A 27625-nucleotide genomic window follows, 5' to 3' on the forward strand; every position below is an offset into this window, starting at 1 on the left:
CTGAGTAGCAAGTGAACAGCAAAAGCAGGGAGTGGGAGAAGTACCTGCACTTCGTTATCCTTTGAGGACAGTGACTTTGTAGTGGCCCCTGTCACCGAGTGCTTCCTTTCTTGGAGGCCTGGGGAACTGCAGAAGTAGGAAGGCAGAGAGGACCCGTGAAAGATCCTGTGGGTTATCACTGCATCAGCTCTGGACACCCAACTTGAAACTCCTTAAAAGGACCTTGTTTTTAGGAAGAGCCATTAACACCTTTTACATCCTGTAAGCAGGACATCCAAAATTAGTTGGTTCCCTAAAATACTGACTTTTACCAGATCCACGGAGGGATTTAAAGATGCTGCTGTTGAGCTTTTTTACTGTAATTTTTATGTGATAACTCTTGCAGCAGAATTTGTAAACCTGAGTTAAGCACTCTAATTCCCTATTGAGGGAAACCAGCCAGGCCAGGAAGGATGTAGCCTACTGAAATCCCACACTGCTGCAGCCCTGGGGCAGTTACCTACTTAAAATTGGTATTCACTTTCCAGAGCCTCCTGCTGTGCCTCAGGAGACCCTTTGGAGCTAGCATACAAGCTTCTTGTCCAGAAGAAGGTACCCAGCTTTGTGAAACAGCCTAACCCTTGAAGTGCTTGCCTAAGAAGCTCCAGTGGTCAGCTTGTTCTGAAGAGCTTGAACTCATGTCTTCTACCTCCTGTGGCATGTTTATTTGGTGCCAGATTAGAGCTAGATCTGACAAGGGCATTTCCAGTTCATCCTTAGTGAAGTTGTGCTGCTATGAAAATAAGTATGCAGTTTTCACAGGTAAGAAGAATGTAGAGGAGGATGTTCACCAAAAAGGGAAAAATGCTGGCTTCCATGCATTAAAAAACTGTTGGAAAAAAAATGCATGAAATTTTAATGTCCTTGCATTTGTCATATTATCCATGAGCAAACAACTTTGAGCATTACTGCTGCTTGAGGGGCTGTAAAGTGAGGCAGCAGCAGCAACCCACAGATGGGAGATCGTGAAAGAAAGTCAAGGCCTCAAAAAGTTGAAGTCATAATGAGCCACAGGCACACAGGCATCTCTCCTTTGAAGTAGCTGGAGATTTGGGAAAGTGTGTAGCAGCTTAGTGCCATCCCAGGTGAAATGCTAATGTGAATATCTTTCATCCTTCAGCACCAGTGATACAATTAAGGGGCCAATTTAAGGGCATTTTTTCTTAAAATTTATTTTACTTGTTTTAAGCATGTAGATAGCTGGAATTTACAGTAAAAACATTCAGATTTATGGGAAATGCGCATATCTATTTGGGGAGAAAATGTGTCCCACTGAAGCAGGGATTTTTCAACTTTTCTGTGTTTTGAAAATGCTACCAATAACTTCCATAAAATTGCAATAAATAAAATAAATAAAAACAGTTGTGGTCTGAGGAACTAAGTATGTTTAGTTTTAGCCAAGGAAAAGATTTTTCAAAAGCCAAATAATTTCAATTTTTAAATTATATTTTTACATTAGATATTAAATGCTCTCTAGAATGAAGTCATTGTAATTTAATATCTGCAGTTTGCAGATGTGCTGATGTAAAAAAAAAAAAAACACAACTCTATCTTGCACTAATTAAACTAGTAGTTCTGTGTATCCGAAAGCTATCTAACACCTTTATAGATGTCCCTTTGCACCTTCAATATTCATACCTGCTATTTTTTTAACCTGCTTATTTTTATTGGAGAAACAAATAAAGTGTAATCACTTCAGGCACCTAATTGTAGATGCACAGCCAGTCCTCAGGTGTACGTGCGTTCATAGTGGGCATTTTACAGGGACAGAAATTTAGGAAAAACTTTTGCAATTTTCAGGAGCATCAGGAAGAACCTGACATCATCCTTCATACAGTCATACTGACTCACATATGTGCAGTTTTCTGGGAGCTCAACCTAATTTCCCAAGCCCTTATTTCTTGTTTTTGGCAACACTGAATTAAGTTACACTAGCATTTGTCACCTGAGGAATCTTGAGTCCTTTAACTTGTTTTGAATCAAAGCACTCAATCAAGGCTGGCTTATCAGTGGCAGGGGTACGGCAAGAACTGTAATGCTTTTCACCTGCTGCTTTATCAACTGTCTCTCAATAGCTGTAAGACTTAGTCCATAAACTCCCATCAGTTTAAACTGTATTAGCACTGTACAGTAATGGCAAGAGAGCAATAAGAAGTGATGTTGTACTTCTTAGGGCACTAGTGAGCTATTTTTCTTGATGCTGGGAATCATCCAGGTCTATTACTGTGGGCTATGAGCTCCTGTGAGAAAACTAGGAGCTAATGATGATCTTAACTGAACTGAAACTTTTAAAACTGTTTCTCACATTATCTAAAAATATTCATCACTGTATTTGTAATGTCCTGTGCCTTAGGCATAAAAACCACTGCAAGTGAGATGAACTAATAAAATGTGACAGGGAACTTCATTTTCTCCAAGAGAGAGAGCTGTCAGTCCTTCCACATCCCAATTTCCTCTAACAACTGAAAGCTCAAACTGGTACATTTGGAACAGAGTAAGAGCAAATCTTTCCCATATAAAGCCATCTATTTACAAGCTTTACTCCTGAATTATAAAAATAATGGTGATCAAACTTTTCCAGCAGCCCAGTGACTCTGACTAGTTTTCATAGGCTAAAATGTAGTATTTGCAGCAGCTCTCATATTTTACTTGGAGTTCTAGCCTGGGAAACTGCAGCTCACCATAACCCATACTTGATTCCTGGATTCTATTTAGAAACAGATTGCAAATCTCACTTTTTGAATTAATTTCTGGAAGATTATGGCAGAAGAGTTACTTGTTTAAAAGTACTGTAGTCATCAATTAGTGTTTGTAACTGTTTTTGTCAGCTTTCACATGGAAAGATAATTTTGTCATTTATTATTCTGGTCTAGACCAAATCTTTATATTTAGGAGTGGTAATGTCTGTAGTCATATGGGGGTACATTGTAACAATTTATAGAAGTTAATAGGCTGCAGTTAGCTTCAGTCTGTTTATTTGCCAGAATAGCCTGAAATAGAATTCTTTTATTGTATGGCCATCTGTAATTGTATTTTTGATTGCATCAGAAAGATTGGAATATTTTCAGTCTATCCAGTACTCTCTAGACTGGGAAGTTGCCAAGAGTGTATATGGAGAGACCTTCATCTTTAAAGGGAAAAAGCCTGTGGTTCCCAATGTCCTTCTGTGATTTGTAGCTGGAAAAGCACTAGGAAATTGCTAGTTGGAAGCCAGCTGTCTGTTTCAAAATTGAGGCATATTCTTAGGATAAATTTCCTTTTTCTTTCTTTGTTGTATGACTGGTGAATGAAGCTGACTATTAGCAAGTTGCATTCAAAGAACGAGCAAACAAACAAACAAAACCAACACAAATTTGCTTGTAATGATTTACTACTGGGCTCCATCAAAATAACTGCCTGAAAATTTTCTCTCTGCACTTTCCTTTGCTATTTTAAAATGTGTTTTGTATTAAAAAATAAGAAGCCCCTTGTTTGCACTTGCAGTCACTGCAACAGACTGTCTCAGCAGTGTATTTCTAAATATTAAATGGAGGAGTAAGTTTTATAAGAATAGTCTTAAAGAATTTCCAATTCCTTTATTATTAAAGAGTTATAAAACACAAGTAGTTGTGAGCGCGTGTGTGAACTTGTATAAAATCTTATAATAAATGAAATGCATTATCAAGAATTGCTGTAGTTGACAATACACAAGACTCGGGAAATTTATTAGGTAAGATCTCATGTTAAGCAGCTGCTCTAGAGACTCTCACGACTTGTTGAATATATGATTCTGCTTTCTTTTTATCAGAACCCAATCTATGCCAGCTCCTCAAGCTGTCACCTAAAAGAAGTGGAGCCTGAGTAAGCCACTGCTTTGAAGTAGATATACCTAGACTTTGAATTTTAGTGAGCTCCCCCAAAAGGCTCTAAAATACAAGCCAGCTTGTATTCAAATAAAAATAAGGAATGAAAAATAGCAAAACAAAACAACAAAAGGAAAAAAAAAAACTCAAATAGGGAAGTGAAAAGGTAAAAAATAAAAAATGTGTTTTCCTCCTGCCTAGTATGTCCTACCAGTTGGCTTGGTGACCACTTGGGCTTCTCCAGCTCTTGGGAAGTCCCATCCACCTGACCAGGTCTGTCTGGCTGTTCCTTGCTCCTCATGGCATGTCCTGCATGCTTCAGTTTCATGCTGGGGCTCTCCTTTGCCTGTTGTGTCTTGCCATCCCAACAGCCCTCTCACCAGGGCCACTGAAGTAAAGAATCACAGAATCATCTAGGTTGGAAGAGACCTTCAAGATCACCGAGTCCAACCTCTGACCTAGTACTAACAAGTCCTCCACTAAACCATATCCCTAAGCTCTACATCTGAACATCTTTTAAAGACCTCCAGGGATGGTGACTCAACCACTTTCCTGGGCAGCCCATTCCAATGCCTAACAACCCTTTCAGTAAAGAAGTTCTTCCTCATATCCAACCTAAACCTCCCCTGGCGCAACTTTAGCCCATTCCCCCTCGTCTTGTCACCAGGCACGTGGGAGAATAGACCACCCCCTACCTCGCTACAGCCTCCTTTAATGTACCTGTGGAGCGCGATAAGGTCACCCCTGAGCCTTCTCTTCTCCAGGCTGAACAATCCCAGCTTCCTCGTAAGACTTGTTCTCCAGACCCCTCCCCAGCTTCGTTGCCCCTCTCTGGACTCGCTGGAGCACCTCGATGTCCTTCTTGTAATCGCACTTCCCTCCTTTGGAGCCCATCTGAGACAGCGACTTTGCAGAAATGTAATGGATGATGAGGAACTTAGAGACACAACCAACACTGTGCAATATAGAGCTGCTTTTCAATGGGGAAAGTATCTAGAAGATTTGGTTCTTGTTGTCCAGAGTTGTAATGCAAGAAAGAAGGTGTTCAACTGGGGATGTGGGAAGAGAGGAAGACAGTAACAAGGCACAGACCTTCTCTCCCCATCTTAAGGCATAAAGACTTTAAACGTAGTAACTTAGTGAAAAAGAATGAGTTTTGAACTTCTGGGCCACTTGGAAGGGCTCAAAGCCTTGGGTTTAAAAAAAAAAACAAACTCTTTTTTATTTTGGGGATACAGAGCAGAAAACAGATGAGGAGATGAGGAACTCTTGGTTAGCTTTTTACTCCTCTACTGGCTTTTCTTCACTAAGAAAAATAGGCCTAGGTTTTCAAGGCCTGGAGCTTTTCAGACCAGCCTGAAGATTTGAGCTGCATGGAGTCTACAGTGCTGTCCTCTTGTAAAGAGATTAAAGTGGTCATGTTTGGAAAATAAAGAGCTAATCCACTCAAGATACTGCAAGGAATCTGCATTTCTTTTGAGCGTTAGTGGGAGCTTGAGGTACTTTGCAACTAACCATCGATAAATTTCACCCTTTGTGCTGAGATCGAGTATACAGCCTGTACATCATTTAAATGCGACTGAAGATTTCAAAATAATGACTCAGTGGGAATTAAGTGATGGATAGGCTTGGTCTTGCATGGGTTTCACTGTCTGATTTGTAGGTCAATAGACTTACTTATATTCTAATTCACTATATAGGTTTAGCTGGGATTCAAGCTTTGGCATTTCACTCTTCAATGATGCTTGATGCCTATATTCTGAAAATATTTTAGGCTGATTTGTTCTTTTATGCCAGAAATGTATTAAAAACAGATAAATCTTTTGTGTTGGTCTTCAAGACTATTATGTTTTCTTGAGACATTATCCAGTATGATCATGGAGAATGTACATTATAGGAGCAGCTGACTAATAGAATAAATGTACATGTGCCAATAGAGTTATCATCAGTGTATATGTGGAAGAACTTGCTCATTAGTGCCATAAACATTTTATTATAGAATATTGTGGCTACTTCTGTAAATTACTATAGTGTCATGCAGATGCTTTAATACATTAATTGAAGATCGTTGCTGCAGTCTTTACCTTATTAAAAGACATAGAGAAGAGGGAAGGTTTGCACATGCTAACATATAGATTTTTTCACCTGTGTAACAGACATTTCAGAATGATGGGAAAATAAGAAAAGATAAGTTTCTGTGCAAAATTAGTGCAGAGTCTTGTTCTCTGTGTGCAATCAATTCTGGAGCAATGCCGGACAAATAGGAGGCTTCACATGCTTAAGACTTATTAAAAAAATCTGAAGGTTTAACTTTCAATGAGATCTCAGATGATTCTCCTGGAAAAGGTTTTAGCAAATCTTGTTAATTTATTCTTTTACAAGCTGCCTATGTGCATTAACTGCAAACAGCAAAATATGGAAGCAATGTCCATGTCCTCGTTAGGCAGCCATTCAAATGCACTATGGTGCTGGAACTTCAGCTGCAGTAGAAGCAGCTGGATCCTGGGGGTTTCGGTGTTCGAGTTTTAGATGTGTGCTTTTCCATCTTTTCCTACAGTAATGTGTGCCAACATTTCTACTGATGGGTGTTTGGGATTCCATATCCAACTTTAAGCACATAAATAAATTTGACCTGATTCTCATAGGGGCATAAGCTCAGCTCACTGTGAATCAAAGTAAAGTTTTTAAGACCTTGTTTTATTTTTTCTTTTACTTTTATATAAACACACTAAAATGCACTCAAGTGAAAAAACCTGGTAAAATCACAGTCCTGTGACAGATATCATCAACTTAGCTATGGCATAAGAGCAATCAGTCTCTAAATGAAGTGTGTCTGTCTTTTCTTTTTTTAAATACACGCTTGGAACATTTGGAAAGATAACTATGTATAGCAGTCATTATCATCACGCAGAAAGCGTCGTCCCGCCTGCAGGCCTGCTCTAGCAGTGCTATAGAGCAGCTTGTACAGATGTGTTTGTCTAGTGAAATCTCAGCTCAAGAAATAGACTGCTAATCTCTTGTCTGCTGGAACCTGTGGCATGCTGAAGGATTAACACACCTCATGCTAGAGATTAAAAGTACTGGTTGCCTCTTTTCTTTACCCTCTAAGGTACTTTTTAACTGATGCAGTGGGGACCTATCAGTGGAGAGAGACCAAATAAAGTACAAAAGAGAGGAGGGAAAGCAATTAAGTTAAAAGAAATCTGACATGGAGAGTATCAGATTTAGCACAGGATTTAGTGTCGGAATAAAACAGCCCCAGATGTTTAAATCACGTAGTCACTCTTTGCAAGTCACTGATTCATCCAGCATACAGCAACCGTGGTTGTGTGGCCTGTTCTGAACGTTGTACTGCATTGATTTTGTGTTATAAATGGTGTTTTAATATTTTGGGGAGGACATGGAAATAGACTGGCAATCAAAGCCAAGTCAAAGCTAATGAGGTTCTAACCTCATGAAAAATAATTACTGGAGAACCTGATGATATGTATTTAGTACCTTATTTCGTGCCAGCGTGTATGTGCTAGGAACCGGGCACAAGCTTCAGAGGTTTTTAGATATGAGAAAATCTGCCTCCAGAAGTTTGTGGTGTTACCATGACTGATAAACACAGAGCAACTCAACTGATAGACATTTCCATATGCCTGGAGGAGCAAGTAAAAGTAATGCACAGCAGCTACCAGCCCAGGCGTTTAAACAGAATTAAATGGCTCCCAATGCAAAGATGAGGCTTTATCTTCTGGCACTATTTCTAAAGAGGCTATAAAGAAGTATTGTTTAATCTCTGCTAGCATATCATGAAACACCCATGATAGATGACTAGCAGTGTGACATCTGGCAGCCGAGGAGCAATTCTGACCTACTTCTTACTTCAAAATACATGTCTGACTCAGTAGCAAGTGCTAGGCATTATCTAGCAATAGTGGCTAAACAGAAATTGATTTGATTGGTTCTGATACAGAATGTTAATTCAAGTGCCAGCAAAAATTAAAGGAACAGGTCTTAAATTGGTGTCAGACAGAAGAATGTCTTTTATTTGCTCTGTATTAGTAAGTGAGTGTCATGAGTTTGTGAGATCGAAGTTCAGAGCTAAGCTGAAGATTTTACCGTTTTAACTTGGCTTGAGACTTGGCTGTTGATCCTAGTGGGAGATCAACACTCAACTATTGCAAAATTGGCCTCCAACAGGTAGAAAACCTCAATGTTGTGAAGCTTTCTGTAGTGACAGTCTTTTCAGTGCTTTCTTTGAAGGCCCTCAAACCACATAACTTTTCTTCAAGGCGTGAGTGAATGGCGCTTCGTCAGTAAATGAATATACTGCCAAAGCCAACATGACAGACCGAAGGCTTAGGAAAGAAATCACCCTCTTTGTGCCTGACTTTGAGTGGTGAAGAGTATTAAAACCAACAGGGAAAACAGATGCAGATATGTTAGAGATATAATATAATAGTGTTGAAATAGCCAGCATGATATTTAGGAGAGATACTGTCTGGTGAGTACCAGAGGTGACAGCAGTGGGTTAGTTGCTTTTTCCTCTGTCTGAAGGAAGTAGTAGGTTTTCCACAGACGTTGAAAGCTTCTTTTCAGTGTTTGCTAATTCATTCTTCTTAAAAAAAGAACGGGTATGTTATTATTCTTGTACAGGTATTAAAGACTTGGGAGCTAAGACTCTTGTATTATTAGATCATTGCTGGCAGGAAAAATGAAACACAGATAATGCTATCATGCATTTCCTGTACAGTTCAGGCATCTTATGCTGGTTTTTAGGGTTATCCAAATATTACATTATTTTTTGTTGCTCTGTCTGACATTGTCACTAGTTAAAACCAGTAAATTGAGATTTGTTTCTGCTTTTCTGCTTGGAGAGAGATGAGTTGTTCTCTTCCATTCACATTTTATTAATCTTATGTTTTGGTTTCTCTTACTTACTCATTTCACCTGTTTTTCATGGTAGTAGTTAGCATCAGTTGTGGCCTACACTGCTGAGGGGAGAGGAGCATACCCACTCCTCTGCGTAGCATTCATGTCAGTAGTGGAGCTGTCTTCAGGTATGGCAGAAGAGTTAATGTGGGCACAGTCCTAGGAATAATTACACTGTATAAAATGGGTAATGCCTTCTTGATGTCTGAGGACCTTTGAGTTAATTCTGTTTAAATATCTAAATTATGCTTCTCTTCATGCTGAAGAGACAAAAGAAGAAATGTGTGCTTCTGTGTCATATACCACATGTGAAATATTCCACTAAGTTCTGACTGGAGAAGGAACACAACTGCTTGATTTCAGAATGAGTTTTCTCAAACAAACAAAAAAAAAATCAAAGTGTGCACAAAAACTAGAGGAAAGCAATACATATGTATTCGATGTCATTTATGTAGTTGATGTTTTGAAAGTCAGTGCAATTTGCAGGGCTACTTCCATGGTTCTCTGACAAATAATTTCCTGTGTTTTTTTAAACTCTAGTTCAAAAGACAATTTTTACTTAAATGCTCTCTCAACAGAGAGATCAGCACAGAGAGATCTCACAGAGACTGTATGCTGATCCACAAACAAACTTTATCTACAAACTTGGAGGTGTTCAGGTTCATAGGGTTGATTCTTGTCCGTGGCTGCTTTTGCTGAATTCCTAATTACTTTTTGTCTTAATTGCTCTTTCAGTAATACAATAGTGAGTGGAATTTTTGATCCCCTAAAAAAGTAATGATAAGTGATGTCCAACAGCCAGCTGCCATATGGAGCAAGGAATATATTATTGGAAAAATCATTTCATGAATGATTAAGTGGGGATATATTTAGTTTTCTGTAAATCCAAGTAGGATCCAAGATGCTTCTTTCCAGAACAGAGGCAGTACCACAATGGATGTAATACAACGTTTGCTAACGGGCATGGCTGAGATATAGAGGACTGTTAATAACCACCTGCATCCTGTGTGAAGTAGGGAACACACTTAGAGATACAAATTTGCAAACATTCAATTTGTTAATGAAATAAAACTACAAAAATAGTAGTAGGCAAGAGGACAGCACTGCATGAACCTTCTCTGTAGGACAAAAACCTAAAAACCAGTATCTACCCAACTGGTTGAAGAATTATATACAAGTTTACAAGGTTAGTACGTGGATTTAAATTGCAGTCACTGTTCAAATTTCCTACTCCACATCAAGAGCATTGCAGGTAGTGGCAGGAGCTGAGGATCCAACACTTCCACAGCATTCATGTCTTAGTCTCGGATGTCATCTCTGTTGAGTGTGTTTATTTCCCACAGTTATGTTTTGCAGTAGAGTAAGTAATGTAAAAGTGGAGGCAGTAGTTGTGGAATCATAGTTTCTACTTATCCAGCAGTCTCCCGTCAAAACACGGGATTTAGCACAATAAAGTTTGTTCTCTTACTGTCTGTGTCAGACTGTTTGTCAGCGAGGTATGTTAGATGAATATAACTACCCAACCTCCTGTGCTTTCCAGTGTCTGCTTGGTTGAATCACGCCATGACTGACACTGAGACACATTAGTGGGAGGATTGTTTATGAGAAAAAGGGAAACAAATTTGACACTTGAGTTTACAAGGGAAGTTGTTGCTGGAGCACAGATGCTCATTGCTGCCAAATACTCACAGCTGAGGTCAGGGAAATCTGTCAGGGAAAGCAAAGCAGCCTTGAAGCAATGTTTTTTTATGGGCTGGCAGAAGAGAACACACATGAAATATGAAATATTGTTACAGCTGATCAGAGAGCTCCCCTCTTTCCTTTACATCATTAGGATTGCCTAATGCCTTTTTCTTCATATGAGGATCTAATGAGACATGTGCAGAACGTGCTTCCCTTCTCCTTCCTGGGTTTCCTGAGAAACCTATAGTCTCTTCTGGAGGCTGATGACAGTGACAGCAGCAGCCAGGAGGACTTGGACTAACTGTCCCCTTCTACTGTCCTTTTCCAGACCTTGGCAGTAGTTGTTATTGGTCCTGCTCCATACCAACGTGATGCATTTTGTGCATTTGCATGGAGCAAGGGTGGTGGTGGAACAGGCTTGATCAGCACAGAAGTACTGACCAACAGTGAATCTGGGATAAGGGTAATTTAAAAGCACATATATGCCTGTGCTGTGGATATCCTGTGACTAAAAACAAATAAGAAAAGAATGGTTGTTTGTGCTGAATATGGCTGTACAGTTCTGATGGAAGAGTACAAGAAACAGATACTCGGAATGGAAAAGGTTATCACAGAAAAGATTGAAGAAAGGACATAAAAAGAATATGTACCATAAAAGAGTAGGCTTTCAGATACAGCAGAGTAAGGAGGAGAAAATTATATGAAGACAGAGAACATGTACAAAGGGAAAAACTATCAGAGACCTGTGGGGAGAGAGAATGTGGAACATTAGATAGGAGAACAGCGGAGACTGGAGATCAAGGTCAAGAAAAACAGATTAAAGCAAAAAGCCAAATCAGAAAATACAGGTTTAAGAACCAGAAGGAGACAGGAATGAAAAAAGCAGAACCTTCCGCTTTCTCCAAACAGAAAGGAAAGTAAGCGGTAACAAAGACAAAAGAAAAGATACGTCCATTTGCATAGTGGGTGGAAAGAACAGTTTATACAATGAAATGGAAATGAAATGAGGGCAATGAAGTTGCGCAGTAAATTCATGTTGATGGTGAAACACGATAAAATCCTTCCTCTGCTTTTTTTTCTCTGGCTACTAAGTCCTGGAGGAGCTGTAATTCCCGCTTTAGCTGAATGATACTCCTGGGTCTCTCTATTAAGGAAGAGGCTTGAAGAAAAAGGTGCTGTATTTTGGTTGCATTTAAACTATCATTTATCCTTAGAGAAATGTGAAATTAAATGGTAGAGATTTACCATCTGCTGTTGTTTAATATGTGAATAAAAGCTTGTGTGCTTGGGGGATGTTTAAGCCAGTGATAAGTGCAGAAATAATGGAACGTTACATCACTACACCCAGCAGATACCTCACTGATTGAAGCATCGTGTTTCTTCTGTGTCTTAACACTTTCAAACATGATTCTGGAGGAGGATGAGCATGAGAAAGCTCAGTGGTTAAGGTCTGTGTTTTTCTTATTCCTTTTAGGGATCTCTTGCTGTCTGTGGCTCTTGGCCAGGTACTCTCCCTCCTTATCTGTGGCATTGGCCTCACGAGCAAGTATTTGTCAGAAGATTTCCATGCCAACACACCTGTTTTTCAGAGCTTCCTCAATTATATCCTTCTATTCTTGGTCTACACGACAACACTAGCTGTCAGACAAGGTAAGTGTCCATCTCTGAAACGCATAACTGTTTTGTATAAGACAGTGAGGATAAAGCTTTTGCAGAAAAATAATAAATGAGTTATATTTAACTGTGATTTAGACACATATCCCATTAACATTTGTAACATATTTATATTGCCTAGTAATACCTACTAGATAAACTAAAAAAAAAAACACACAGATCTTCACTAACAAATTATGAATTAATAGATTCATGATTAGGGCTAGATTCGAGGATAGGGCTTCTACCCATAATCAAAAAACCAAACATCAGTACTTTTCACATCCTAACTATTTTTATGGCAATACTCCTCTTAGGCTTGCCACTGTGGTACCACAACCACACATTCAGGGTCCGTTTTAGATGACTGCATATTTTGCTGGGGAATAGTATGCTTTACAAGCCACATAGGTTAAGGAGAGCTCAGATGCAAGCAAAGAAGAGCTTGTTCATACTAGTTGCTCATCAAGGCAGCTCAGTAGTTCACTATTAGCGAAAAATAGCATCCAGATTTTAGTGTTTTGGAAGTAGGAGATGAAAGGAGGGAATTTGGGATGCTGTCTCTGTGAAATGCTGAGTGGGCAGAGAAGCTCTACGGCCCTGCCACTGTTGTGGGACAGGGCTCGTATAAGCGATCTGGCTGCCAAAATGAGAAATGCATTCAAGTGCACTTCGGTACCATATGTCAAATGATCCTCTGTTTGACAGCCTATATATAATACTTTTTTTTGTGCCTTTCCTGCCCATCCCTCCTTTCTCTGAGATTTCATGTCTAGATGAGGTGTGGGAGGTGAATGCATTTAAGTACATTTCTTACCCACTCATTTTTTCGTAATCGTTTTATTTATTCACCTTCGCAGAACACATGGATTAGAAACAAAATAAAAGAGCAAAAATATCATGTACTATTGTGATTGTGCTCTCCTGACATAAGGAGGGATGGGCTCTGTCAAGGAAAAGATAGAACATGTATTAGGCTCCAGTGCATCTATCAGCATACTGAGGGGTTCACATTTTCTTACAGGAGCAAATATTTTGAATCAATCTTTGATGTTATATCTTTAAATGATTTGGGAACAACTCTGAAGCTAAAGTTCCTCCATCAGTGTGGTATTCTGATACAAGACTGTAACATATGAAATTGTTCCAAAACAGTAAGGGTTTCACTTCCATGAAAAAAAGAAATAAATAAATAAAAATAAATTAAAAATATACCACTGTCCTGCAACACAAAGTGCTTACATGTATTACAGCTCGAGTTTTACAAAACTTGGTCTCCATTGACATTTTTCAGAAACAGCAGAGGCCAATCTGCTGAGGAAATGTCAGCTCTTATTACATAAGGAAAGATTGCTCAGGCAGTGTTTCACTGTCTTGGAATTTCAATTTGTGTAGGGGGAAGCATCACCACGTGCTTTTCTCTGCAAAAGGCTTAAAATGTGTATTAGTAGCATCTTTCTGGAGAACTGAGTTTAAAAATAATTTTTCTGAATGTAGGATTGCCTAGCTGTTCGCAAGTTCTATCCCAGAAATGTCCTCCTTGGGACTGATTTAGATTTTGTGGAAGCCAAGTCCCAGTGACTTTTAAATAGATTTTGCTTTTTTGAAAATGCTATCTTGTGAGATGATATATAGGCTAGAAATCTGCTGTGCATTACAGGGCTTTGGTTACAGTGCTGTTTGACACCAGTATATATTGATATTTCAAACCCACTGTCAAGCACTATGTTGTACACATATAAACACACTTGTAAGAAAGGATCTATTTTATTTTTATAAATAATTTTCTATCTCTGTTTATAATATAGTGATTGATTAAAGAGAGGTTGTTTGAGATCTCTGTTGTTCCAGTACAATAGGTTTGGGAATTGAATAGGAAAGTCTTAGGGGACAGGTCAAAAACATGTTTTGGATGAGTGAGAATGGTTGGAGAAGATGTTTGAACAGGCCTGCAGTTAAACACAGAGTGTACAAACAACGAGAGTGCAACATAATGGGGACCAGTGGAATAGTCTGGAAAAGGAGCTGTCAAAAACAGAGAGATGGTTTGGTGTAGGGTCCAAAAAATCCAGAACAAAACTGACCAGAGAGGCAATGAAATCCTTGATCCAATCACTCACCATAACATTTCTGCTGAATGGTAGAGCAATACACAGCCGACTCATTTACTCAGCATTTAATATTGCCAAATGATTGAGCTTGACATTGTCTTTTTGCTTGTGTATTTATTCAAATTCATTATCTGTGTTTGTTCCACTAAGGCAGTTTTTCTAGCAGCTCTAATCATTTGGCTTCGTTAGCAGATGGAAATCACATGATAATTATATTAATTTTATATGGGCTGATTCTGTTCTGAGTGCCAGGAACATCAGAAGGCTTTTTTTTTTTTTTTTTTTTAAGTGCTGTTCTCCTACTCTGCATGCAAGATTTAAGATTTTTTAAATTACCCTCTTTGTCCTTCAGAAATCAGACCATCATAAGTTGGCTGGTAGTCAAAAATAACTGCATCCCTTTGTCTTTTTCTTTGCTTGCTTTCTTAACCTCTGAGGTTTTGCAGAAATGTACTCACTGAGAAGCAGTCACTTGTGGTGGCCAAAAAAAGCTCAATTCACTGTAGGACTGAAAACTATAATTTTCTGAGACATAAGGAGCTCTGAAGTTTCTGTTAAATGATGTGTCTGGTATCTAGATAATTATCTTTTTTTTATTCTGGATATTTTTGAGCTTATTTTAAAAAAATATTATATGTAAATTGAAGTTGAATGTATTATTTCCCTGAAGATGTGAGTGCAGAAGTTCTTCACAGCTAGGTGTGCACACAGTCACACATGCATAGATGCCGGTAGCCACTTATCCACAAATATATTATGTACCATCTATAACTTCCAGTTAAATGCTCATTAATGCACTAGTGTTGAGATGCTGGGGTTCGAATATAATTATTCAGGAGTTTTTTATTGTTGTTTGGTTGTGGATTTTTTTTGTATAAAAACATTGCTATATAATTAACGTCACTTATGCAGCATTATCAGGCAATGAATATCATTATGTTTTATCTGGCTCATATGCCAAAAAAAAATATGAATAACTAACAATGAAACCCTCAGTTCTTACTCTTGAGGTAACTTTCTCTCGTGCCTGTTGTTTTTACAGCCAAAACCTGTATTTGTCCATGGTAACACCTCTGATTTGAGAAGAAGGTTTTAACACATATTATCTCAGCTCAGTCCCCTTGTCAACAGAGGATTCTGCTTAGAGAAATCTTGTCAGGACACTTCCAGATAGCCCTTTGGGTTGTATATTATTACTAAATGAGGAAAAGAAAAGCCTTAGCTATCAGGAAGAAAAGATTTCTCTCAGTGAAATGGAGCTATGGGACATAGAACTGGTGGAGATTAGTTTTAGCACCTTAAAAAGCAGTAAGTGGGAAATTGTCCATAGTGGACCAGAAGGCGTTAATTACTAACAGTCAACATGGGTGCAAGCATCAGCAGCTTGCAACCAAAAATAAATTACTTCTAAAAGCCACCTCACATATGCTACAAATGAAAACAACACATCTACTAGACCCCATTTAAAGAAAAAAGAGAAAATGTGAAACTGCTATTTTTTGTTATCCTAGAACGCAAGGGATGAGGGAGCAGTATGGATGTGTTTTGAACAGAAGGGGAACATAAAGCCTTAAGGGCCAAGTTCTGCACGAGTAGCGCTCCACAGTGCAAGCTGCTCCTTTAATTTCAGTGCAACAGGTTATGCTGCATTTTCAGGCCACCATTATTTAGAGCTGGCAATAATTTGCTAGTTCAGAAAAGGTTTTATGAATCTCTGTATGTCTGGATGAGTTCTGCTTCTAGACTAAGCAATGAGGTTATAGCATATATCGATGCAAATACGATTTTCACTAGAGTAACTGTAATGTCTCAGATTTGACACATAATCAGATCTGATCTGTGCCCCTAAGTTAGTTACAGAATCCCTTGAGACTATTAAGGATTGCAGTCATGTCACTGGAATATCATTTTTAATGCATTTCTATCTTGGATTTGTTTATGACCTTAGTATCTCAATCATATCCTGATTTACCTGCTATTCAAACATGTATCCCCTTTTAGATACATGAAAAAAACAACACACTACCAAATCAAAACAAAAACAGAACAACAGCAACAAAAAAAAAAAAAAAACAACTCTACCCTAATATCCTTCCTACTTCCCCAGAAAAACTGAATCAGGCAACTTGAAGGCAAGTATAACACTATATAGGCATTGCTCTGTTTTACTGAAGAGGTTGTCAGCTATCTATTGAATGATAAAAGGATAAATGTCTCTTTTTTAACTCAATTTCATTCCACTAGCAATGTTATATTAACTCAAAGCTGAAGCTGGTATTATGCAGTTAACTTTGGTAGACATGCCAGAATTTCTTCAATATTAACACCTAGTTTGTTGACTGCAGATAAAAACATATGTGGGAAACAAGGAGAGTACATGACTTAACCTGATCAAACTATATTAGATATAAAGTACTTTGGGCAATATGTGCTGTACCATTGAGATGAAAAGTCCTCTCGAAAAGCATCGATCCTGTCAGCATGTTCAATGAGACGCCTTCAGAAATATGGGACTTCCTGTTCACTTAGGATGACAGGGAGTGATTTTGATGAGAAAAGATACATTTCATCGTCGTTCCATTTTCTCATCACGTTCATGCCTCTGCTGTAGAACAAAGAGCTTGTTTATGCTCCCAGTGTTGAACAAAACCTCCACAGCTCCAGACTTGCTGTCTCATGGCCCTCTCTGCTGATGACAGAAGTGGCCCTCAGTCCCTCAGGAGAAGGTGGTGGTGATGCCGGGACCCAGCCCATGCTCAGGCTTGCAAACACATTGCAGACATCGCGTTCCCCTTGAAACCTGGGGGAAGCAAGTATCAAGCTGGCCTAGCTCCTCCTGGCCCTCTTGCTGCAAGGGACCAGGATAACCAAGTTGTAAAAAAGGAGCATCACAATGAGCATGGCTTGGGATGAGAAAAAATTGTGACATTCTGGTCTTTGGTATTCTCTGTACTGCATATTCTCCCTATTGTGTGGAGCTTTGTAGTCTGCAGTGTACTTTCTCCTAATTACTCTGGGCTTCTAATTAGGGATGCCAAACTGTGTGGGATATGTTTGTTATGGAAATGGTCAGCCAAACAGTCCTTTTGTCTAGGCTTTGAAGAGCCCTTTTCATATTCAGAGGGAATTCTGCACTTTGGGAGAAATTAAAATAAAACTCTGGTGATTTACAGACAGTAAAAATTGCAGAGAAGATTTTTTTGTAACCTGCAATTTTCTGTTTTGGATAGCATGCACAGGAGCAAGAAGTATGACTTGCTGTGTGTTTGGGGTTTTCCTATCACGTCATGGGCGCCAGAGCTATCTAACTAGAAAAAAACAGTATGAATAGATCCAGTTTTCTGTTCAGTGCCATTTGCATAATTATTTTGTTTCTGTTTAAATTTTCCCCCTATTTCCAAGCGATTATTTTTGAAATCTCCTGCTGTGAAATGCTGAATGGTACTGCCCTCTCCACTGCATGAGCCTTTATTGTTCTACTCTGTAGTTGGGTACAATTCAAAGAGGTGTTAAACTTTTCCTGTATGTGTAGTCTTCAGAGGACCTTGGGATCCTGTTCTTTTTGACAGTTTCCCAAAACCACAGAATTTCCCCTCTTAGTCCAATGAAGTCTTATTGCATTCTTCAGCCATAATACAGAAAGAGATACAATTTCAACAGAGCATGATTTATTCCACACTGCTGGTAGGAATCATAGAATCACAAAATGGTTTGGGTTGGAAGGGACCGTAAAGACGATCTAATTCCAACCCCCTGCCATGGGCAGGGACACCTCCCACCAGACCAGGTTGCCCAAAGCCCCATCCAGCCTGGCCTTGAACACCTCCAGGGATGGGGCACCCACAGCTTCTCTGGGCAACCTGTGCCAGGGCCTCACCACTCTCGGAGTGAAGGATTTCTTCCTTATATCTAATTTAAATCTACCCTCTTTTAGTTGAAAGCCATTCCCCCTTGTCCTGTCATTATCTGCCCCAGCAAAAAGTCGCTCTTCATCTTTTTTATAAACCCTCTTAAGTATTGAAAAGCTGCTGTAAAGTCTGCCTGGAGCCTTCTCTTCTCCAGGCTGAACATCCCCAGCTCTCTCAGCCTTTCTTCATAGGAGAGGTGCTCCAGCCCTCTGAACAACTTCGTGATCCTCCTCTGGACCTGCTCTAAATGCTCCACATCATTCTTGTGCTGGGGGCCCCAGACCTAGATGCAGGACCCATGTGGGACCTCACAAGAGCAGAGCAGACAGGGACAATCACCTCCCTCGACCTGCTGGCCATTCCTCTGGTGATGCATCCCAGGGAGGGAGACAGGGTAATAACCAGTAGACCATGTTGATGATAAGAAGGCAGGGTTAAAAACAATAAACTTGACCTTTCTGTCTTTTGCTGTTCCTAGTGGAGAGGTTGGGTGTTTATTTTTTTATGTTTATTTTTTATTTTTTTTTACCCTTAGGGTTTTTCATTGTCAGCTGCCTTGTTCCACTAACCAACATGCAGAAGCTTTCTGCTTTGGTTCTGCTGCTTCTGTCCACCTGCACAAGGGACCAGGCCTCTCAGGGCTTAGTCAGTTTTCATTTTCATCAGGTGCGTTTTGCTTTGTCAGCTGTTTAACAACTTACAAATAAACGTGGAGGTGAATCCTAGCCCCAAATGTAGTGAAAAGGTGTCAGCAGGTAATGCCACAAAAAGAAACCTCAGCCATCTCTTTCTCATGTTTTAATTTCTCTGTTCTGCTTCCTCACTGTTAGGTTAGGCACCTGCTATCCAAACCCATAGAATGCAGGCCGTGTTACAAAATGTGTACCTTTCTGCTACTCCTAGAGAAAGCAGCACAGTCTATCCTCTTGCATCATATTCAAATAAATCGTGTACATCCCACAGCACATACAAACTGAAAATTGGAAAGTACTTTTCCTTTAGGATGCAGGTAGCAGCAGTTAAGCATGAACACAGTGTGCCATGGTTTAATGATGCAAACACTAACACACTCGTGGTGACCCCAAAGCAATGAAGGCCAGGTCTAATCAAGCATCCATGCTGTAGCATTCTCTGTAGTAGTAACCCGTGGTTCCTGGTGCAGCCCATTCAGAGTCCAGAGATGCCTCTTATTTTACTGGTTTGCTTTCAAAATAGTTCTGCTGGTCAAAGAAGTATTCTTTGTGCCATCAAAGACAAAAGAAGTGTTGGGCAAAAGGGCATCGAGCACCTCATTTTTCCTGTCTGCTGACTTAGTCAAGAGGAAAAAGAAATCTCTTACCACCCTCTAAACCTAAATGATGAAATGGAAGGTCCTGTCTACAGAGATAAATGAATTTCTACTAAGGTTGCATATGAACTAGGGGTACCTCTCCTCGTAACAAAATCCCTGGAGGATTTAGATTAGGCGGTGAGAAGCACCAGTCACACTCAGTTCAGGAAGTTCAGACACGGTCATGTTTCTGGCTACCGGGTTTATGCCATCAACCAGTTTCTTCTAGAAACAGCATGCAGATTTGTACCATGATTCAAAGACTGGTACGTAGTTTATGAAAGCGAACCTTACAGGCACTAAGCGCCGTGAGCATAAAAGGGGCTTTAGGCTGGCTGAAGTCCTGGGCGATAGACCATGTTTGCATCAAGATGCTGCATCGTCACTGTGAGGCAATGTCTATACTGAATATACTACTTGAGAATAACGCAGTTTTGCCCTGGAGGTAAATGTACATACAGGTTCCTGTTTAGGAACATTTAGCCAGATGCGGCCATTCCTTGCCAGTAAGTCCATAAATAGAAAGCAGAGATGCAATAAAATGGGAGGCGATGCATTTATTCAGCTTACAGCTGCAACATCACAGGTAGCCAGTGGGATTTAACAGAATCAAAACACTGATGACACTGTAGCGTTTTACATTGTGATGCTTTTCATGTTTATTCCAGCACCAAAATCGGAGTCTTTGGGCAAACTCGAAACATATATTTGCAAGCATTTAGGCTTGGATCAGGATTTAGGATTTGTTGCTGTGCCTGTGAAGCTCCCTCCTTGCACACTTTTCCAGGAACCATGCCAGCCTTTCAAACATGATGCTAATCTGCACGCAAGTCTGTGGGTACCTGTTTAAGAAGAGAAACCTTGTCACTGGAGGCATGAGTGGGCAGGCTCGAGGAAGCTCTAAGAAAGTGCCATTTGAACACTTGCACTTCTCAGCTCCTTGATTTGTGTTCCCATCTCAGCAGCTGCGGTAACATGTACTCATAGTTGTGCCACAGATCCAAAACGGGCACAGATGATATAGGTTAAAGAATGAAGGCTTTTGAGCATGTAGAAAGCCAGGTGTTTCTCAGTACGTTCCTGGAAGTGCTTGAGTACCATGGCAGCGGGCACACACTGAGCTTGGAAATTTGTCCTGTAGTATCACAGTATTGTGCAGGGGTGAATGTCATTCGTGGTAATTTTATTTGATGATAAAGCAGCACCCTATCTAGACAAGATTGCCTTACAGTTTGTCAAATAATAAATTGTCTCTTAAGGATGTGAACTGAATCACAAACAGAGCATAACAGTCTATTTTATGTAGAATTAAGAGGTAACTGTCCTTTGTAGTGTTAGTATATGGATTTGACTCTTTTTCCCCCCTTAATACATAAACATCTCAAGCGCTGTTTACAAAACCAACCATCCCTTCCCACTACAATGAGGAAAGTTAATGGTTCTGATAAAATAGTGTACCCTTGATCCTACAGCTGTAAGCAGAATGCAAGGGTCATCTCTCCCATTTCACGCAGTATCAGTATTTGCCTGTGATTTATGGAATCTTTAAACATTCATCAATTCAAGCAGCTAGCCAGGGTAGTCAAATCCACATGCAGCGCACGTAGCTCCAGCGTTCATACGGGAGATTTGAAGTGTGGTTACAAGATGATAACTGTATTGCCTGAAGGAGATAAGTCCTGCTCTGCAAGAATGGTGCTTTGTATGTAATTAGTGTAAAAATTCAGAGGAATCGAGTTTATCCTTGCGATCGTCTTTCTCATTAAAAAAGAATCGTAATGAAAGAACAAAGCAGCCCCTGCAGTGAATTGGATTGCCTTCCTAAGTTTCCATTAAATCAAAGACTCAGCAGCATCCCATTTTGCACAGCCCAGTTGTAAACTGTACACAGTTCTCACAGCAAAGTTCCTATGAAGATCACATCTTTTCTGGAGGTTTGGAAAATGCAGTGTATTCCTCACACACGGAAAATAGCCCACCTCTCCATTTTCTTTTCTGGATTTTATTAGTTTCTGTTAGCAAGATGGTACTGGGCCAAAGAAAAGAGCAGAGAGCATATGTGATGCTTCAGGTAACTCACAGTCACAACGATAAAACTTTATCTAAGTAAACTGCCTTATCTAAAATAAGGACTGGAAGGCAGTGTGAATCCAGGAAAAAAAGTTACATGAGTGGGAGAAAGCTCAATTTTCAGCTTATTCTTACAGTTCATATTTAATACCAAGCCATAACACAACTCATAATTTCCTCTTCCTCCATCTCCATTATTATCAGTGTAACCCATATAATTATTGTTACAACTAAATGCATTGTTCAGGTAAAAAAAGTACGAATACCCTGTTTCCACCATTTTGTAAGCATTTTTTCCTTTTTATGTAGCTGAGCTGTTAGCCATTATCATGCTGTTACTTCAAATTCCTGTTGCTTTTCTACATAACAGTGCTATAATAATAATTGCAGCTTCATCTGAAAAATTGTTTACAAATTCAGCACTCTAGGTATAAGCTGCAGTTGTGCTGTATTCTCTCCCTTCTGCTCACAAGCTGGTGAGAACAGGCAGGAGCACAGAGCCATTTCTGGAAGATAATGAAAATTCAGGGACTTTGGGACTCAACTCTTGGCTTAGGTCATCCTTTGGGTGAAATTTTGGTTCACAAACCCTGAGGATGCTCTAGCTACAGGTGGCTGCTGAATACAGCTGTGAAGGTGCTCCCTCTCAGCACAAGGTCGTTAGCAGCCGGCTCTGTTAGAGCCTCTCTCGACATTATCTTTTCCTGATTTAGCATTAAAAAGGAGAAAGATAATATACGCTGTCTAGCAGCCTCATCCATTTCTTGCACACGTTTCCCCTGATGGGAAGAGGGCTCTTTGAGGGAAGGTGGGAGCTCTGCCGACAGCAGTAGGGAGCTCTCCAAATACATGGGGAAGGCAGAGGCCATGTGCATATCTCAGAAGGGCGTTTATCCTTTAGTTTTCAGTAATAGGGTAGTGACAGTCAATTCACAGGTATATTTTTGAAACTGTTAGAGAAATGGAGCAAATGAGGTTTCAATGGACAACTAAGCATCTGTACCTTTTCTGAGTTAAATATTCATGAACTAGCTTCTGGGCAGGTGCTAGAATATTTAAACGATATAATTTATCTATCCTTCTCTGATTCTCTGTCTGTGATCTGATACCCAGTTTTGTTTTGTTTAACTGTAAAGGAGGTTTTAAAACCCAGGGTAAAGGTGAACTGTCATTACTTCAATTAAATGGATCTGCCCTGATTTAATCCAACAATAATATAAATATGATATATTCTGTTTGTTTTCATTGCTTTTTGAAATGTTTTGTTTGAATATGTTCTTGAGCGTCCAATTAAAATTTCAGCCAATTGGCATGCAAGAAGAACAATTAACTAGTGCCCTTTTTTCCTGTTTTGCATCTAAGTAGTTTGGCTCCATTTTAAAGAACTATAGTAATTTGCCCTCATGGAGTGCCAGAGCCTAAGAGCTTTTCCATAAACACACATAACAAAATATACATGCACACAAATATATACACATATACAAAAACAAACAAACAAACAAACAAACATGTATGATCATGCATTGGGTTTACATGGCAAGGTTTTGGTCGCCGGGGGGCTGCAGGGGTAACCTCCGTGAGCAGAGCCCAGCAGCTGCCCCAGGTCAGATCAGAGCCAGCTCCAGCCAGCTCCAAAAAGGACCTGCTGCTGGCCAGAGCTGAGCCAGGGAGTGACGCTGGTTGGGACTCTGGGAGAACAGACTGAAGAAAGGGGGGGAAAAAACCTGCTGTGAGGATTTTGAATGTGTGCAGGTTTTGTATGGTTATTTGCTTAGAAAGTATAAAATAATACTTCTTTATCAGGAGAATATTTATTTGAAGTATGTAGTGAAATAAAACTAATTTAAAATAAAAAGTAGAGTTATTTTTTCTTTAAAAGGTGTTGCACACTGCAGAAAAGTAATACGCTTTTCAGTGTGAGAAAATTTAAGTCATATCCCAGAGCAACCTGCCTTTAAGAAGACAAATGACTATAGTATTTATAGTAGTATTTTGACAATAACATAATGGCTGTTGAATAAGATCTTTTCTCAAAATAGAGATCACATTCACTAAAACATTTTCTAGTGCAGGACTCTGAGATAAATGCAAGATACTAGGTAACACAGAGGTTTGGACACGTGCAAAAGTGCCTGTGAAATTTTTGATGATGGAAACATTTCTAGTTGGGCTGACTCATTTCATACATAGTTTGTACCTCAGTATGTGTGTTTAAAATGATTGCATCCATGCCTAAATCTGTGTAAAGACATCATCTTTACAGGTGGTTACTCTTTCTTTAAAATAATCTAGATATAAAAAGGATCTTGATGTAAAAGCATGGTGCTTGTTTCATTTGTCAAGCAGCAAAGACTGTAACAGACCACTCCATGGAAAAAGGAGGAAGGTCTAAAATGTAGACCTTCTGTGTCAATGACCTTGTATAGAAAAGCACACTTTTGCATCAATACTTATTTCTAAGCAAATGTACACAACAAGCATTTAAAGGGGTGCTTATAAGTATATGCACCTGAAATTCTAAATTAAACAGTCAAATAAACACAAGCCAGTTTACACAAGAAATAAAATCACTTCTTTCAAATTTAAACAACATGTATCTTCCTAAAAGTTTCACAGTTGCCTTCTATTTGTTATATACACACCTGACAGTACAGCAGCAATTTATTCCTAAATGGAAGCTGCTTAGTGCAAATTGTAAGGTTCATTCAACTTTCTTTCTCACTTTTCTCAAAAGGCTCATTTTTTTAATCCTTGTTAATATATTTCGTATTTTGTCAGTAATGTGATGAAATGTCATCTCCTTATTTCCTAATATTTTGAAAAGTGGAATAAAAATGGCAATTCGTTTTCAACTGTGTCTGTCACATTCATTACAGAGGCATTTCTTCTCATGCTTTCAGTGAGGCTTGTGTTTATTTCCATAATTTCTGCTAATCCTGCATTGGTGAGGGATCAGCCTATCATCTTCTGTTAATGACAATACTGAAAGAAAATCTGCCTGACTAAATTTCTTCATTGTTTTTTTAAATCTACCACACTATTAATGTTTCCCAATGTTTCTTTTATTTTGTACTTCCTTGAACTGTGTTTAATATTTTGTGGACTTAATCTGTCACGGACTTAATCTGTCACGGATTTATCAGTGTGTAATGGACTGAACATATTGTTGGTTATAGAAGTAAGCAACACTGAAAAGAAGCAGATTTTTTCATGAAAACCTGGGTACTGAGAGAGAGCTTATTGGCAGGACTAAAAAGCTGTAGAATTAGGAAGTAACGGTCAACAGGATCAATAGCACTGATGATGGTCATTGCCTTTTGCAATCTCACAGACAAAGCTTCAAATTTATCAGAATGGAAGTTCAAGAGTAGTTGTACAAGACGATATTTATATCATTAGTGAAGAGCTTTGAGCAAATTACTGATAGTGTTTTTCATCTGAAAATAATACCACATACCAACAGATTAGCTGCAAAGTGGTATTCAGGAATAAACGATCCCCTTTCAAGGAATTTAGTAACACAATTTCTTCATTAAAAATATTTCTATTACCTATTAACATTGCTAACTTCAAAGCAAGGACAATAACTGTTCTGATACACTGATAATAACTATTTCAGAGCTATAAATGATTGGGAGAAAGGGTTGTTTTTCCTCACTTTCTTCCAAAATTATATCATCTGGTGATAATTATATGATCAAAATATATATAAATAAATAAAAACACCTCCTGAGTTAAAATTGGAGGGAATATTGTGCCCCTCAATTGAACCACTGCATCAACAGTCACCAGTGAAGGTTTTAACACTTTTCAGTTTTATAAACTAGTGTTTGAAAAATGTCTTCTAGAGATAATATGTGTATAGCAGAAATCACCTCTGTTGAAAAGGGTTGTTTGAGATTTTTTTCCAGTTAGATTGACAAAAGGATGCTGTTAGGGAACTGCTGTGGAAACAAACTGAAAATAGGAGCACTTAAATGCTCAAGAACATTGAGTTCCTCAAGAACATTTCCTAGAGATCTGATCACCGTTTCCCCAATTCAGAATGACACCAAAGGCACAAAAGTTCTGTGATATTACTAAGCAGTGTAAATGGAAATTTTCTCATGTGAAAAAGTGGTGAAACGGCCTAGGGGAACAGAAAGGATTTCAGTTCCAACACTTGGAAGTAGAAATCTGATTCCATGATGTATCTGTGATTTACCTCCATCAGACTCAATGACCAGGTGCAGACTGTGATACCTTCTGCTCTGGATGTCTGAATTTGCTGATGACACTGTCTCCAGATGGAAGAGTAGTGGCTGGCTGTTTGGACAGTCAGATATGATTTTTATGCTATTACAGAGCAGACCATCCTTATCCAAACTACAGATTTGTGACTTTTTTTGGCAACAGCTCAAATTAAGGGCAAGAATTGATGACACCCCTTTCTAACTCCTTGACACCCTCAGGGAAGGAGAGAAAATTTGCCTTTTGATCCTGTCCAGTTCCATTTGAAATGACAAAATGAAATAGAGGCTGAAAAAGAAATGACCACAAGGGTGAAGGTGGAATTTAGGGTTATCATGGACTTGAATGGACCAGGCAAAAAGCAAAGTGCAGCAGAAAGTGGTTTATTTTTTTAAGTTCAGAACGTAAATACAGTATGATCTTCATGTAGCCTTCTGGGCAATTTGAAGACCAATACAGAGAAATCTATGAACAGTTTTCACGAACAGAAAAACAGGCACATAAATCAAGACTGCAAAGCTGTAATGAGCAGTGGGAGTTGAGACCAAAACAGGGATGCAGGCTTACAGAAAGATGAGTGAGTCAGCATGCCTGGAGAACAGCAGCTCTTACCCTCTGCTTAATTTGAAAGCCTTGTGTTGAGTTTGTGATCAGTGGAATTCCCTGCTGATTCCAATTTTCCCCGTCATACCAAAATTATTTTTATGCTGCTTGTCTCTACTATCAGTGCCATCCAAAGCTTTTTCTCTTCGTATTTCTGATGTTCTGATTTCCTTTTTTATTGAGTCTTTTTGTAATGTTAGGCACAAATCCCTGCTTCCCTGCCTTATTCTATAAACATTTTTGTCATTTATTCCAAATATTACCTATAGATGGAAAATGGTTCTCAACTGATCACATCTTTGAATCTATCTTTGAGTGATGCATTTGTTTCTGAGTCAGGCTTTAGCTTCTTTTCCACCTACTTCATGTTAGCGTGTCAGTAACAATTTTTATTCTAATATGATTTCATAAGGAGGCAACTTGTTTACTCTTTTTAGTAAGAGAAATGAAATGAACATCAGAGCTGTGATAGTGGGTTGTACAAGACACTCTGCTATCAATGGAAATGATACAATAAGACCAAATTCTTACGCCATCTCTCAGGGGCTTTGTCTGAAAGAGTCGTAATATAGGGAAGAGATATGTAGTGAAGAGCAAGAGAAAAAGAAAAAGAAGCTGCATTTTGGAACAAGAAGCTTTCTTGGTTACAGAGTTGCATTTTTATTATATCTGTAATTGATTATATCCATATCTAAAATAGAGACAGTAGTTGAATGAAATTTCAAAAGAATTTGGTTTAGGTTTAAGCTGAGAATATTTCTTATAGGTGAATTTTGAGGAAAAAAACACTCCTTTCAAGTCAGGAATTTCATTAATGTAGAAGATTCCAGTCAGCTTTTGAGTTATGTGCTTTAATAAGGAAGACGAAAATGTATCTCTATCTTTTTGAACTACAAGTAAATATAAACAGTAATTTATAGAGATGTGATGATCAAACATTTCATCACAGCTATTGCTGTGGTTAGTTTGAGTGGGATAGCCTTTTCACAGCTGCTGCCATGGAAATGAAACCAATAAAGTTATGTTTGGAAGGTATGCCCCTTGTGGTTAGAGTTCAGTCAAGCACAGAGTCTGAGGGAATTTGTAGTTTCAGAGCTGTAGAGCACAGGTTCCTTGAAGGCAGTAAATCACATCAAAAGCACACATTATCTATCTGGCCATCCATCCATTACTGTGGTAGCTGAGTGCCTTTAAAAGCTATTTTATTTTAGACCCCATATGTTCATATATATTAAA

The 27625-nt window shown here is 39.0% G+C and overlaps 1 protein-coding gene across 1 annotated transcript in view; it reads left to right on the forward strand.

Annotated features, from left to right (window-relative positions):
• SLC35F1 (solute carrier family 35 member F1) overlaps positions 1-27625 on the forward strand; it is a 247681-nt gene that overhangs the window by 128808 nt on the left and 91248 nt on the right. Inside the window, exon 2 of the mRNA XM_083828752.1 lies at positions 11959-12134. Within this exon, the coding sequence (XP_083684878.1) occupies positions 11959-12134 (176 nt within the window). The remainder of the gene's footprint in view (positions 1-11958; positions 12135-27625) is intronic.

Source organism: Anser anser (assembly GCF_964211835.1).
Source record: "Anser anser genome assembly, chromosome: 3".
Lineage (NCBI taxonomy): Eukaryota > Metazoa > Chordata > Aves > Anseriformes > Anatidae > Anser > Anser anser.